At 42.6% G+C, this 15554-nt stretch overlaps 1 protein-coding gene across 2 annotated transcripts in view; it reads left to right on the top strand.

Annotated features, from left to right (window-relative positions):
* Positions 1–14788, top strand: part of LOC142814265 (cell adhesion molecule 3-like) — a 195886-nt gene extending 181098 nt beyond the window's left edge. For both annotated transcript variants that reach the window (XM_075892743.1, XM_075892742.1), the window contains 5 exons: positions 3222–3400; positions 9212–9389; positions 10691–10789; positions 13702–13790; positions 14565–14788. In XM_075892743.1, the coding sequence (XP_075748858.1) occupies positions 3222–3400; positions 9212–9389; positions 10691–10776 (443 nt within the window). In that variant the 3' untranslated portion in view covers positions 10777–10789; positions 13702–13790; positions 14565–14788. The remainder of the gene's footprint in view (positions 1–3221; positions 3401–9211; positions 9390–10690; positions 10790–13701; positions 13791–14564) is intronic.
* Positions 14789–15554: the final 766 nt, after the last annotated feature.

Genomic DNA, 15554 nt, shown 5'->3' with positions numbered 1-15554 from the left:
AATACCTTAATCACTAAGGTAAACGCTAAACTTGGATTTAAAGGAACCGGGAAAAATGTCCAAACTAACCATTTATACCTGATTACCCAAAGCATCAAGAAACCAATAAAAACACCAGGCCTGCACGGAAGGCGCAGCATAATCACAGCGAAAGCTGGAAGAGCAGCCTTTCAGAACCTTTTCTAAACACTCAATGGGTAACTGCTGCAATCCCCCTTGCTTAATGCCCACTATGGTAATAATAATAAAAACTTTAGGGTAGTAGGCCAGCATTCGCTATGCTATTTCTCGTCATTCTTCTGAGAAGTGTTTGCGAGGAATTTGGTGCCAATTGTTCATGCAGCGACTGACGACGATGAGGAATTATGCCTGAAGTGGGTATACGCCAAGGTTTCTAGCTGAACAAGAACAAGTTTTTGTAATAAGTTGGAGCATTGGATGGCCCACTCGTTACGCTAGTCGCATTGTGCAACGACTGGTTGTTAGTTCGCTGTTTTAAAATGCTTTAAAGGTCATCAAAAACACTCCCCAATGCACAAAGAATACGTTTGTAGTAACACTTTCCGTTTTTCTTTTTTTTTTTCGCGTAATAAGAGAATGAAATGCGCTGGATTCAGACACTGTAGCACAACCAACACTCCGAAAATTCCTAGATTGAGAATCTCGTGTTCTTGTCCCCAAGCTCTGCCTAAATCTACTAGAATGTACGGGTGAAAGCTTTTACACTCCGTTTTATTTCTTGAGTCTGTTGGTTTGTAGGCCGTGTATTGTTATATACAGGTTGTCTCAGATAGCTTTAGCCAGAGTTTAAAAATATGCCTGCACACGCGATTACGACGCAACCAATTGCATTTTGCTCACTATTGCCTGGATATAGTCAGATTATTGTTTGTGTCCTGAAATATTGTTTATTAGGTATGTGTAATTAAGTAACTTTTCAATGAGCAAAGATAGATAAAATTTCCATTGAAAAGTTGTACATCGGTTTGCAAAACGTTCGATGAGACAGTTTTGAACTTTTTGTCTGCAAGGTATTAGTGTTTTTTCTGCTAATTACACATGCCCACGAAATAAAAAAAATATCACTTGACAAACCCACCCGTGCTCCACTGCTCACAATGATTCTAGTGCTCCCTAACGTTACAAGTACAAACGACCATAGCATTTGACCCATTGTGCTGTCTGGGCAGGGCCGCAACGATGGTGGTGGTTTCACGATGAACACGTTTTGCTATCGGCCACAAAAACGATACTTGCTGTGACTGCTTATTGCGGTCATGAACCGGTGCAAGAAAAGCATGTCGTTCATGCGCGAAACGTCGGGGAGCACTAGAATCATCGTGCGCACTGACACACGAGCGGGTTTTTCACGTGATATTTTTTTTATTTAGCGGGCATTTGTATTTCACAAAAAAAACGACTAATACTTAACAGATATAAAGTTCAAAACTATCTATTGGAACGTTTTGCAAACCGATATACAACTTTCTCATCGAAATTTGTATCCATCTTCGTTCCTTCAAGAGTTAGTTAAATAAACAGATCTCATTAAACATTATTTGAGACCACAAAAAATAGTCTGACCAACTCCAGGCAACGATGAGCAACATGGATTTGGCCCCGTCGTAATTACGTGTTCCGGCATATTTTTATACTCCTGCTTAAGTTATGTGGATCGCCCTGTATATGTTTGTATGTCGTGTAAATTGGCAAACCTTATGATCGCGACACTTGTGCGCGTTTAATGCTTTGGATAATTCGCTGTTGTATTACCTTGCTTGTACAATGTTTGTATTCTCCACTTCTGTAATAACCCTCAAGGAGGGTTGTCATTATTCTGTAAATAAGTAAATAAATAAATAAATAAATAATACCGCGATTGCTTCTCTCATGTCAAGCCTGCTTAAGGCAAGTTTGCCAATAAGTTTCAAGCACCAGCGTGGCTCAGTGGACCCAGGTTTGAGCCCCACTGTGTCATTGGTGCTAGGTTTTTTTTTCTAATTTTGTGCAATGTAGATATAGACCCCGGCGGCGGCGGCGGTGGACAACTGCGCGTCACCCGAGCTGTGATCTTATAACAGCTTTCGCTGTAAAACAGATTCTTTTTACATCAATATACTTAAGTTTTCTTGATGAATACGTAAGATATTTGCATAAGCTCAATTGCAGTATTTTGCATAAGATCAATGTAAAAGCTGCAACTTTCCTCAACCTGCGGTTTCCTCCTCGATGCGAACACTGCGTCAAAGTCCCGTGTTTAATAAGCGCGAAGGATGCTCTGGACCCCTTTCTTATTAGTAACACCCCCATCACCAGCACGCACACGTGATGGTATTCCTTACGCAGGTAAAATGACTGCCAAATGGTAGTTCATGCATCACCATCTAGCAAACGAGTTTTGTGTCAGCATAGCAACCACAGCTGTATGATTGCTCTACGAGGAAGATCTCTTATTCATGTACAACTAAAAGACTCTCAACAGCTGCCGCCTGGTTTGAGTTTAGTATCTTCAGTAACCGGCAGCACTGAATTTAGCGAATTGAGCGCACGATGCATCGAGTTATGTTGAAGCTGCTGTGTCCTGGATCCGCATGTGAACAAAAGCATAGTCCCTAACTAATGAAGATAGCGATGCAGACAACAATCAGTTTGATTGGGTTGTGCGCGAACATCGGTTTTGTTTTCGTGTCTCACAATGCAGTTCTTCACCTTCGGCGCGCTCTGAGGATCGTGAGTACTAACCAAGCTGCGGCGAAAAGTGACTGAATCAACGAGTGTTTAATGTATTTGCACAATGCCGATGTTGGCCAGGGCCAGAGAGCACATCCAAATAATCCTGTTTTCCGAGCTAATGAAGGTCAAATGAATGATACGACCGGCGCTTATCACACCTTGAAGTGTCAATGTTCTTTCACTTTCGCAATATACGTGCTTTCTTCAATGATAGTCATTGAGGAGGCTACAACGTGTTCGGGGTGAAATGTACTGAAACAAGTTAACTGTTGTAGCAGCTGATTTTTATTAATGAAACTGACGGAAACATTTTGTGCCTATTGAAGGCAATATGTCATCACTGTGAGCATCGCGTGCTTGCGTCTCACACACAAGCGAAGCCAAAACAGCGGCGATCGCTAGAATCTATTTTGATTAATGTCGGCATGTTTAGCTGTATTAGTAATTATTCGTATCTGCTCAAATACGTGCCATCTTTTTATGTACAGGTCGACCCGACGTCCAAGCGGTGAATAAAACCCTGATGGCGATTGTGGGCAAGCCTGTTAGAATCACGGTGCTAGTCTGTGCCAACCCTCCACCGACACGAGCTTACTGGATCGTGAGGCGCGTACTTCTGAGCCCCGGAGACGCGTCGCACGCCAATTACATCGCCAGGAACTACAGTGTGAGTACTTCAGTGAGACGGCAGAGGCAGAACTTGCGCAACATGCGAGCACGAATGCCAATGTGTGGACTTTTTGGTGCAGAACACCTCATGCGCTTTGGCCATGGGCATCTACTGATTGATTGATTGATATGTTGACTTTAACGTCCCAAAACCATCATATGATTATGAAATACGCCTTAGTGGAGGGCTCTAGAAATTTCGACCACCTGGGGTTCTTTAACATGCACCGAAATCTGAGCACTCGAGCCTACATTCCCGCCTACATCAGAAAAGTAGCCGCTGCAGCTGGGATTCGATACCGCGATCTGCTGGTCAGCAGCCGAGTACCTTAGCCACTAGACCACCGCGGCGGGGATCGGCATTTACTGTCCTCTTAGCCCGTCACAAGTGTCTCCCGTCATCGCCGTCACGGTGAAGCACGTGGCAATTAGGCCGGTACATTCATTCAGGAAAAGCTCTGTTTCTGCAACGGGCACTAGACATTGCGTGTTGCAATGAGAGGACGCTCTACTCTCATTCTTATTGACGGGTCCCTATGCGAAGCACCGATGCTTCTCACCACTCCATGCTTCACGTCAGTAAAGCTGTTTTCACGTCACGTCAGTAAAGGAGAACGGGTGCTGCAATAAGGAGGTGGTGCACGTGAGAGATTTCTTCTGTGCGTTGTTGAACAATAAAAGATAGTGCTCAATGTACATGCTAATGGCTGCTAAAGGGGAATGAGAGACAGGAGCATTCGGCTTTAAGTTAACGCACACGCTGCAATCCCCATTAGCAGCCATTGGCATGTACATTGAGCACTATTTGACAAGAAAAGGTTGCTACTTCATACTCGCTGGGCGTAACCTCCTTCGTTTTAGAAAGGTTTAGCGAGCGATGTGCCGCAGTGTCATGAATACAGTGAACAAGTATATACCATGAACTCGAGGTGGTTAAAGGTGGGAAGTAGACCAGAAGCGCAAGCCGTAAGAAAGTGTGCGTGTGCCACCTCTCGTTCAGTCCTTGGAATGTCCGCTGGATGGCGGTGGTTCTATATGGGGAATATATGATCAAAAGATGCGAGATGGTGGTACTTGGAGTGTTGAATAGATGGACGAACGGACACACAGACAGATGCATGGATGGACGCATGAACGGACGCAGGGGCGGCTGCATGGACGAACGCAGGGACGGACGCACGAACAGACGCACGCACGGAAGGGCTGATGGACGCATGGACGGTCACACTGACGGACGCATGGACGGACGGAAGCAAGAACAAATGGACGGACCAATGCTTCGCCCCACTCTCCATCATTCACTCCGTGGATTTGCTGCCAATTTTTTATTTTTTTAAATATCGAATCCTGAACACTATGCGAAGTAAGATTGTTCTAAATGTCGTATTTGTCGGTTTTCTTTGAAGCGCTCCAGTGCTATGCCGGCTACAAACCGTGGGTGGTACGTCGTGAAAGTTGGCATCACTGGCACCCTAATATCAAATATATACCGCACAGCGTTTGGGACAGCAAGAATAACGAGTGGTTAACTCCTCGATTCCAGCGGAGAGAGAATAAAGGAAAGCTGGGAGATTAACATTGACATCCGGTTTGCTGCCGAGCGCTGGGGGTGGCGAAATAGGGGGCAAGAAAGACGGTGTAGAGAGAGAAAAAAAACGCGTGTGCACTTTGGAAAAAACAAAAAACGCAAACAGAAAGGACGTTCTGGCTACAACCCTTTAAAAAGGCCGGTCAATCACCAAAAGCGCTGTAGTGCTAGCAGGGCCGTCTTCTGTGTCGTTGCATCCTGTCGATATTGCAAAATGATTTTCTCTGACAAAGGTTGATTATCTGATTTGCAGAGTTATTTGCGAAGACATAGTTGCTGTCCCCATGGAGCCGTATTTTCAGCTATAGGACCTACAGAAACAGCGTATTTTTCTCCCCTCAAGCTCACTTCCTACTCCTAATAAGACACTAAATTCTAGAGTACGCACATGCATAACGCTAGAAAAATGCGCCAAAATTACGAAAAGTTTTTGCTCTAAAGCTGTCTTATTTGTTCTGGGGTGACACGTAGAGCACTTAAATCTTAAACGCGCATTCTTATGTCCTAGCCAGCCAACAACAAAAACGCCTGGCTTCAAACTCCCAAAAAGCTTAAAGCTTAGGAAAAAAGGGGCGTGATGCACGCGTCATGTCAAGCAGAAATTTAATGATCTTGAGGCGGACGATTATTGCTGGGTGTTGTGGGCAAGCACAACGAAATGCCACTAGCCGGAGCAGATGTGAAAAAAAATCGTCTCGTTGAAACGGGCTTGTGATAAAAAAGTGTTTCTAAATTTCAAGTAGTTTTTATCTTGACTTTAGCCAACAATTATCAAAAGTTATTGAAAAACTAGCGTACCATTCGTAAGACAGTACATCCTTACAACTACTGCAATAATTCTCATTTCCCCTCTGTATAGTAGCATAGCAGGCCTCCTAGAGATAGAGAAAGAGAATAAAATGAGGGAAAGGCAGTGAGGTTAACCAGAAACAGGAGCATCCGGTTTGCTATACTCTGCACTAAGGGAAGAGAGAATGGAGAATAAAGATGTGGAAGAAAGCGAAAAGCGATATGGACACGCGAAATAAAAAAGAAAAAAAAAGTGATCTTGGGTGCTATAGCTTATACAATAAGCCACTACCACGCAAAAAGTTCAATAAGGCCTTCCCTGGTTTTCTGTGCGAAGACAGATCTTGTCGCCTTTCAAGCACTGATTGTTCTGAGACAGGTCTGTTGTCAAGGTCAGCTAACGCAGCAGCTAGCTGCCGTCTTTGCACGCTATAACAAAGGCCGTGACAGAAAACGTGCTCTATCGTTCTATCGCTGCCGCAATGGCCGCAAGCAACACTGTCTTCCATGCCGATTCGGAAGCCGAAAGCTTTGGCGAAAGCGACACCCGGCCACAGTCGGCAAAGCGCCGTTGTCTCAAGACGAGAGAGTCCGGACGGAGGCCGAAGTCGACGAGACGTGTCCAACCATGCAGTCGCGTGTGCCGTAAGCACTCAGAGTTCCACAGTGATTTTACTTCTTCATTAGCGATTTTCTGGATTTTCATTGCAGACCTCCTAGAATGCTTAACATCCCTGCCTCTCGTTTCCTTGCTCTTCTTTTAAGATAGAGAATTTCCCTTTTTTAATGGCACAAGCACAAAACTACACTCCTTTTACTACAAAGCACTCTCGGTCCAGCACTTACTTCTGGATCTCCGAATAGCCAGACACAGCCTCATAAAAATATAAATCGGTGGTTCTGCTTCAAGAGTGATATCGAATGCATAATGATTATTTAAGTTCTTGCGCTGCACAAAGCCTGTTGACCTGTTCATGCTCACTATATTCGCAAAACCGGAGGTGTATAAATGTGTCACCGAGCTCTCCTAAGCCTTACAATAAGCCGATATTGGTTACAGTGATGCGCAAATATTGCACATGTATATTTTTCTGGTGTTAAAAATGCCCACGGGATTTTTCTGCCCTTTATATTCTTCATGTTTTCAATAAAAATCTCAGCTGTTATCCTACGTAAGTGCTGTTAATATTTTTGCTCCACGTTTTTCTCGCACTATTTCACTGATAATAAAACGCCAACTCGCGCAGCAGTCTATTCTACTATAAGCAAACGATGTAGGAGTGTATATTTACTTCGAATAAGGACAATTTAACTGTCCGCACAGAAAATCAACATTAATCGAGTAAGGTCAATGAAAGATTGCACGAAGCAGGAATCATTGTGCAACCTGGTTAAGCAGACCTGAACCACGGGCTTCCCTCTACGTGACCCCTGAGATGCACACTGTCTGCAAGATACATAAAAAAATTACTAACGCAACGAACACACCAGTAAAGCTCTTACAGACCAAGCCGCATGAACGCCGACGTGACGTGCGATTTCCACTAGCAAACACATAAGTCACACTTTACGGTCACCTCCATCTTTGTTTTTTTTTCGCAATTGCAAGCACATTGTAACCTTCATTAATCAATTAATTAATTCATTCATTCTCTTTGTTTTCTAGAATTTACAAATTATTACATTTTGGATGGCCCTCTGGGCTAAAAGCTGTTATCAAAAAGCTTGAATGGGGCCCAGGAGACCAACTACATGGCAAACAAGTTAAAGCTGAGAAACATTTTCAAACGCAAAAGTAGCCAAAAATGTTGTTATATAAACAAACATATAAAATAGCACTAAAAGCGTCATAGACACATCATTTCTAATAAAACACTGTTGAACAACAAACAATACAAATGGAGTGCTCAAAAGTTGTTTACATAAAAATTGCAATAATACACCAAAAAAAAAGGCATTGATAGCGTAAGTTACATCCACGATTTTAGCAGTAAAACTACACAAAACATTACCACAATAAAACCATTATAAAAGAAAAAAAATGAAAGACCCTTCAGCTTCGCCTTTAAGAGTTGAACGCGATAGCAAAATTCGGTCCCTAGTGCGCCCTTTATCCGCTTAGTGCATACTTATTAATATATTTTGTTACATACACACACACATGCGCACACACGCGCGCACACAGTAGATTGTACAAGCGCGCGCGTGCGAATGGTACATACAGGTTTTTGATCTAAAGCAAGAGTCGCATGGCCTCCAAGATACACGCGGCTCGCTTGCCATCTCAGAGGCTATAAAGAGTCTGACAATGCCTCACAGATGGCAGCACATTATCTAGCGTTTGTTGTTTGCTTGGTCAACGCCTCTGGAAAGGCATGATATGTTTTCCGCTAGATGGACGCAGTAGTCCATTTTTGGAGTTGTTTGAAAGTTCCTGTGTGTTTTTAGCGGCGATGGTTGCACTATCCCGGCCTTTGTCGACGTAGTTTGAGGCCTCCCAAATGCGCCTACCAATCGCCGAATGAGCTCGTTCTCGTCGTGATACCTGTCGAACAAAATGAATTAACGGGGCCCTGAAACACGTTTTTAAGTAACCATGGAATGAATTCACTAGAATAGCTTATTGCCTCACGAATTCAACGCCACAAAAATTTCAAGAATCCGTCCAGTGCGAGTGGAGTGACAAAGGTTTGTCACATGCTGCAATTGCATTCTCTCTTCTCTGGTCCCGACGAAAGCGCTAGAAGCTAAGCAGAGAGGGATGGCAGGGGCAACGAAACTATCACCCGCCGCCTCGTGACCTTGAGCACTTCTTTCTCTTCCTTTTCGAATGCGCGGCTTTTTCAGTGTGATCGCACGCGCACGCGTGGACAGTAGTGGCCTGCCGTGGCAATCTCTGTAACGAGCTTTTTCGCTCACACACGATTTTTCGCTCAGGACCAAACGGGGCTGACTCCAACGGCGGAATTTCTGCGACACGAGCTCTCTAACGCTATTGCGTTAAAATGGTGCTTTATCATATACAGATATATACAGCGAGAAACAATCGATATATATGTGGGGTTTAACGTTCCAGAACCACCATATGATTATGAGAGATGTCGCAGTGGAGGGCTCCGGCAACTTTTACCTCCTGGGGTTCTTTACCATGCGCCAAAATCTGAGCACACGGGCCTACTGCATTGTCGCCTCCATCAAAAATGCAGCTGTCGCAGCCGGAATTCCATCCCGAGAACTGTGGGTCAGCGGCCTAGTGTCTTAGCCACTAGGCCACCTCGGCGGTGCCGCGAGAAGTAGAATAGAAGTTCGTGAAGCAATTGAAGTGTATACACATTTAGTAATTCACAAATATTTCATGTGAAGTACTGAGTGCAGGTTTAAGTAAATGTGTATGCTTATTTAAAATTCTTGTTTTATACCCTCATTTTTCAGAGTGCCGACACACCGTTTTGTAGAACCACGTCTCTCGAGATTAGGTCAGTTCACCCCGACGATGGCGGAGAGATACTTTTTGTTGCGAGAAACCCGAAGGGCATCGATGATGCCTCCATACTCCTCAACGTAACACATCAAACGAGCTTGTCATTTACAGAGGCGAGCTCCTTTGCAGGTAAGTAGTGCGTTACGTTCGGTAAGCTATCGCTGTCAAAGAAATTCAGTAATACGGAAAGACGGGCTAGTTGGTTTTGCTGCATACCGATTTGCATGCCCTAATCAGACAGCAAGAGACATTGTAGAAACGTGTTATGTCTCTAGACCTAGACATGTGCGTTAGACATCCTTCAGTATCGCTGAATGAAAAAGATATTGCATTGCTGAATAACTTGTGATATTACACTGAATCTGTTAGAGGACGTATTGTTTTATTCGAAAGAATGTACGATGTAACTTTTGCTCATGCACAGTGATCATGAGGTGCTGAAGAGAGTATATATTCTGTTTTCTGATTGAACAAAAGTGATTTGTTAGTCTGCACTGCTTTTGTGTCCATTTCGTCTGTGTCCTCGTGTGTGTTCGCTAAAGTTTCAGTATGTACAAAGAAATGCGTTTAACTATATATAAAGATAACGAATACGCGTGCTGTCAAAAAAGCGAAGAAAAAAATGCACGAACTCACACGCAAGCTGCGCTATAGTGAGTCAGCATTATGGTTGTTCCTGCTTGTGTGATACTTTATTTTTCAATTTTTTTAAACATATTTGGCTGCCTTGCGCAGCTCAAGGCCCGACATTCAGGAGGCCATCCTTGAGTGCGCTGAGAGGGTAGAGGGGGGACTACTTCAAGTAGTTGATCCCCGCCACACTCTTTTCTATTGCCCCCTTCCCTTTAAAAAGTGATAAATAAAGTTGTTCATTCACTGTTTCGGTGCTTCGTTTGATCGTTTCTGCGTTTACTTGCATATTTGCATTTCTTTTTTCCTTGTTTGATTTTTATAATCTCATATTTACTTTTTATTGTAATTTTTTATGTTTATTTTTCTCCTTTTTTGCTTAAGTTTTCAAGCTAGTGTTGTAAATTACTATAGCTCAGGTGTGGTTACATGTTCCATTCTTGCGTTTTTTGTAATCCACACAATGTTTGAGATGTTCAGCAAGGAATTAGCATGCATTAATTAGTGTAATAAACCACAAGACATCAATGGGCTAATTTATTTAGCACAACGGGCACTACTGCCACTGAAATTTTGTATTTCTAAAATATTTGATCAATAATGGTATAAATATTCGCAGATAAGGTTACGAATCCAAGCCGAGAGCTTTCTCTAAATTTCGCACTTTTTCAAAGTCATGCGAGCGCTTAAAAACGAGAAGCCCGAATTTCTTAGTTAAAAGGTGAACGCGACAATGAATTTCAACATCGCTCCTCATTTTTGTAACATCATAAGCGTGTGTCTTCACTCTGTCATTTCAGAAAGGCGAGGACTTCGCTGGCTACTACCAACATGCATGAGCTTATCTCTAGTCCTTTCTGACATACTGAGAAGTGGCGGAAGCTGACACGCACATTAAGGCAAGTTCTCTTATTGCATGCTGGTTACAGAAATCCTAATCTAGCTGCAGAAGCCTTGCACGCGACAAGAAGCTTTCCTGCACAATGAATAGTAATAATAATAATTGTCTGTGTTTAACGTCTCAAAACCACCTAATGATTGTGAGGGACGCCGTGGTGGAGGACTCAAGAAATTTCGACCACCCGGGGTGCTTTTACGTGCACCCAAATCTAGGCAAACGAGCTTCAAGTATTTTCACCTCTATCGAAAATGTGGCAGCTGTGGTCTAGATTCAATACCGCGACCTGCGGGTCAGCAGCCGAGTGCCTTAGTCATTACACCACCGTGGCTGGTCCTGCGCAATCAGTATCCCTGTACTAAGAGGCCTGTCTGCCGAGTTTAAAGATGGAGGAAATACAAAACGCAGAGTTTAAAAGGGCAGTTAAATACTAATATCTGTAGTAGTTTTGCGTTCCGATACCACAATGTGAATATTAGAGGTAATCTGGAGGACTCCAGAAATATCTTTTACCTGTTGTTTCCTAATGTGCATCTAAATCTAAGCCCACGAGCCTCTATAATTTCGCCACTGTTGAAATGCACCCGCCGCTTTCGGGATTCCCGGGACCAACGGATCAGCAGTTAAGTACTGTTAAACGTGCATCTACAGTTTAAAAAGCATTTTCGTTTGCTTTGATTCTCTGAGCTAAAGGAAATTTTCAGCGACAAAAAGCACACTCACAAGAACAGAAATTACGTTGGGGCTTCAAGAAAAACATAAAGACCCCAGCCTGCCCCACCGAAGTATAACAGGCGTAAATCATTTAAAATAAAATGAACAGGGCTTGCACCAAATAGTTGGTTTGAAAATTAAGGGATTAAGAGGGGATAAATGAATCGGGGAGGCGTGGGATATTATGAAAATAAAGTGTGAAATACTACCAGCGCCCTCCAGACAGGAGAACCAGATGAGCAGACCAGCGGGATTTATTTTTAACAAAATATGTGGTTATACAATTAAGTTCGTTCGAGTAACCTCTGTCTTGACTAAGAAACTTCTTCTTGAGTTTATTGGGTCTTGTGCTTGGCTCTTCATTTGTTCATCCTTGTCTCTTGTTCCACAGTTAACCTTTACTCTAAATTCCTCCTCCTGCTCGAGAGAACGCTATTTTTGGCATGTTAAACACTGTTCTGAAACACCTATTATGTTGCCCCATGATTTCTCGGTTGGTTTATTTAAAGCCTTTCTTATATTGTGCGTGTTTCCAGCTAATTAGAACATTTGGAAGCCTGGATGCATAATGAATTGGGTATTAGCATGCCATTTATTTACGTTATTCTGTTCATCGCAGGCTGTCTCCGTTTAAGGCATTGAGCTATACTTTTTCGTACTTATTCCCTATGGTGATGTTATCTGTTTGTTTTCCCTTTTTTTATTTTATAATTGCTATCATATTTTTTCCATATTTTCTTGTTTGATAATCTTTGCTCTAACAGGGATCGTGGTGGACCCCAAGAAATGATGCAACTATGCTCTTGTATAGCATGTGTCATCTCCCTCGGGTCGCTCCTTCTTTCCGCCCGCTCCTCCTCAGGAGGAAACTTTCAAGTTTCATGTTCTTCATATTTCCGAGAACACTGTATTATGTTTCTGAGGTTCTGTACATTTTTACCTACGTTTTTATTTTGGGTGTGCCTCCATGGTAAGGTATTTGAAGGTATTGTTCGGAACAGTATTGGAACATGGCCGGCATTGACTTTTTGAGACCCACTCAAGTGAGTGGGTTATTGTTATTTTCTTGAACTGTTACAGTGATAAGGGTTTCCTTCCCCCTTTTTTCCCCGCCCCCCTTTTCTTTTTCTCTGAGTAGATAATTAACGAGTAGTCGGATACTGTGGAGAGCCATACAGAGGTTTTAGAATTGTTGATTTGATTGATATGTGGGGTTTAACGTCTCAAAACCACCATATGATTATGAGAGACGCTGTAGTGGAGAGCTCCGGAAATTTCGACCACTTGGGGTTCTTTAACGCGCACCCAAATCTGAGCACATGGGCCTACAACATTTCCGCCTCCATCGGAAATGCAGCCACCGCAGCCGGGATTCGGACCCGCGACCTGCGGGTCAGCAGCCGAGTACCTTAGCCAGTAGACCACCGCGGCAGGGCGGTTTTAGAATTGTTTTAAAAAGAAAGAAAAAATGATTTATTGTTTTTTTTCTATTTTCTTTTGACTAATTTATCATCGATTCGGTGTTACCATTGGTACTCGCGGGTATTTGGATGTTAAGGTGTATCATCCCTCCCAATGAAATTTTAGGTCTGGGTGGTCTGTCGCCCAAACGTGCCAGTCGGGGGTGACTCCGCATCTCTCCCCCTCATTGTTCATGGGTGGCTGACATTTGAATAGAACGCATACTAGGGCCCTGTTGCTGGAAAATCAGCCCCGGATTACCAAGTCACCCGATGGCCCGAAAGTTTGTGTGTAGTGAAAACTTCGCGTAGGTGGTTTTAATTGGTCCCATGTACGCTGTATTCACTGTGTTGAGGTCTGGGATCGTCATGTTGTATGTTAGTTTCTTTCTGATTTGCGCAGGTTAGGGGTAAATGTGGACGTACATCCTATATCTACCAACAACCTGCGCTTTGAAGTTTTGTCCGTTATGATCTGGGACACATTTACAAGACCAGGAAACAGGATGGGCCCTGTTTGGTTGTCTCTCTCCTGTGATTGTGAATTTCATGTTTTCTGTGGTCGAAATTTCATATATATGCACCATGTCGCCAAATTTCAAATTTGGTTAAATTATCCTTGGCTGTGTGTGAAGCTTTAGCAATAGCGGTTGCTGATTATTTCGTAATTTTTGTCGTTGTTTTTGTCTATAAGTATTCTTCGTGTATGATCACGTTTTCTTTTTATGTTTGTTTTAAGGTCATAGCAACTCTAAAACAAGAACAAGTTGAGCCACCTTAAAAGGGGACCACTTGGAAAACGGAGGCTGATAAAATTGTATTGTAAAGGTAAGCAAATCCTTCGTATAAAATATTATATGTGTGTCGAAAGGTAAAATTTTGCGAAGTTTGTGAGCTGTGACAGGATTCATCGTTTTGAAAGCTGAATAGCCTGAGGAAGATATCCAGTTAAGCTTACAGATTTACATTGTTTCTACCAGAAGTCTCAAACGACGTGTTCGAGAGAAATTAGGAGATGTCAAAAGAGTGCTATTAATCTGAAAGCCGCCGTGCATTGTCTGCAAGTATGCATGAATCGGGTTCATTTCTTGAATTCCTTTAAGGTGTTGATGCCCAGTCGCTCTTATCTTCTCGGAGTTTTTCTGTGTGTTATTAAGGAACTACTTTGAATATACATCGAACGCTGTAGGTATTTACAACTATTTTCTATTCAACAACGAATGGGAATGAGCACAAGATACAATTTCGTCCAGCTTTCTGTGGAATCCTTCGTGGAGTTCATTAAATTCATTATACAGCTTCATGTTAGGTCACAATGTGAACTTTTCTAATGAACACCCCATACATGAAATAACTGGTACGGGAGAAACTTACTTTCAAGAATATTAACGTTGCTTGTCGTAATGATCACTTGCCAAGAAGCGCCGTCCTGGTCATTTATTCTTAAACGTATACTGCTACTTAATAGACACCGCGTTCCAAACTGTGCTGACAATTGTGAAGTATTCATTAAGAACCGGCAAGAATTAGCTAATAACTCGATAGTGTGCAAGTCATGTGAAGGACTGATTTCCTCTCTTTTTCTTTGTTTTTTTTCTACAGCCTGTTTTCATTTTTCAAATTTCAAGAGCGGAAATATTGACCGATTACTATCAGCAGGAATGAACCAAGGCATCACTCCGGTCCCGAAGATTTTCCAGCGTTCGCGGCCTGAGCTGAATGAACAGGGCTGACAACGCATGAACGCTACCAAAGAAGCGGCAGTGGTTTCGTCCAACATCATATAAATAGAAAAAAAATAAATCTTTGGTATTTTGCGAAGGTTACCACCCATGTGTCAACCTTGTGTTTACTTTACTTGCTGTAGAACATAAACTTGAGAAGATCTGTGTTTGCAAGTGGAGACAGGGCTGCACAATGTGTAAATCATTATCATTCATCACTATGATCCTGACTATTCCCACTGCAGGGCAAACGCTTTTTCCGTGTTCGCAAATGAACCCGGTTTTGTGGTTGCTGCTTCCATGTTGTATTCGGTGCATAGTACACAAGAAGGCATGAAAAATATTGGTAGTGCAATTTGTCTGTTTTGAGCTATTATATATGACGACTACAACTCTAGTAACGTCCACTGTAATGTACTGTGGTAAACACAACGCACCAGAATGCACACACTACTTATACGTAGAAAAGTCTTAACGTTCTGGTATTACAGTGAGAAGGTAGCTTGATACTTAATTGTAGGTTTTTGTCCAATATGATCGACCTATTTAATAGCTGAGAAATATTGTGCGCTTTTTTCGTGCAAGTATCTCGCTATTTCATAATAAAGAAACGTAAAATACTCCTTATGGTCAAAAATTTCCCAAATATATGATTCAGTAAGAGGTGAAATAAGTCCTCTAAAGTTAAACTACTGAGCTGAAAGTCCTGAAGCAGAACAGGTACAGCTTATCAGGATACGTTGTATTATTTCCACAACTCGCCCTCTGATCTATTGGTTTTCCACTCGGAGAGACACTGACATAAAAATTTCGAAACGTTTTTCGAAGCACAAACAGTCGAAACGTTTGTTATTCAGCTTGGTCACAT

The sequence above is a fragment of the Rhipicephalus microplus genome, chromosome 4 (genome assembly GCF_043290135.1).
Source record: "Rhipicephalus microplus isolate Deutch F79 chromosome 4, USDA_Rmic, whole genome shotgun sequence".
Lineage (NCBI taxonomy): Eukaryota > Metazoa > Arthropoda > Arachnida > Ixodida > Ixodidae > Rhipicephalus > Rhipicephalus microplus.
Note: the sequence above shows the minus strand (reverse complement) of the source record. Positions and strands in the feature narration are given on the sequence as shown.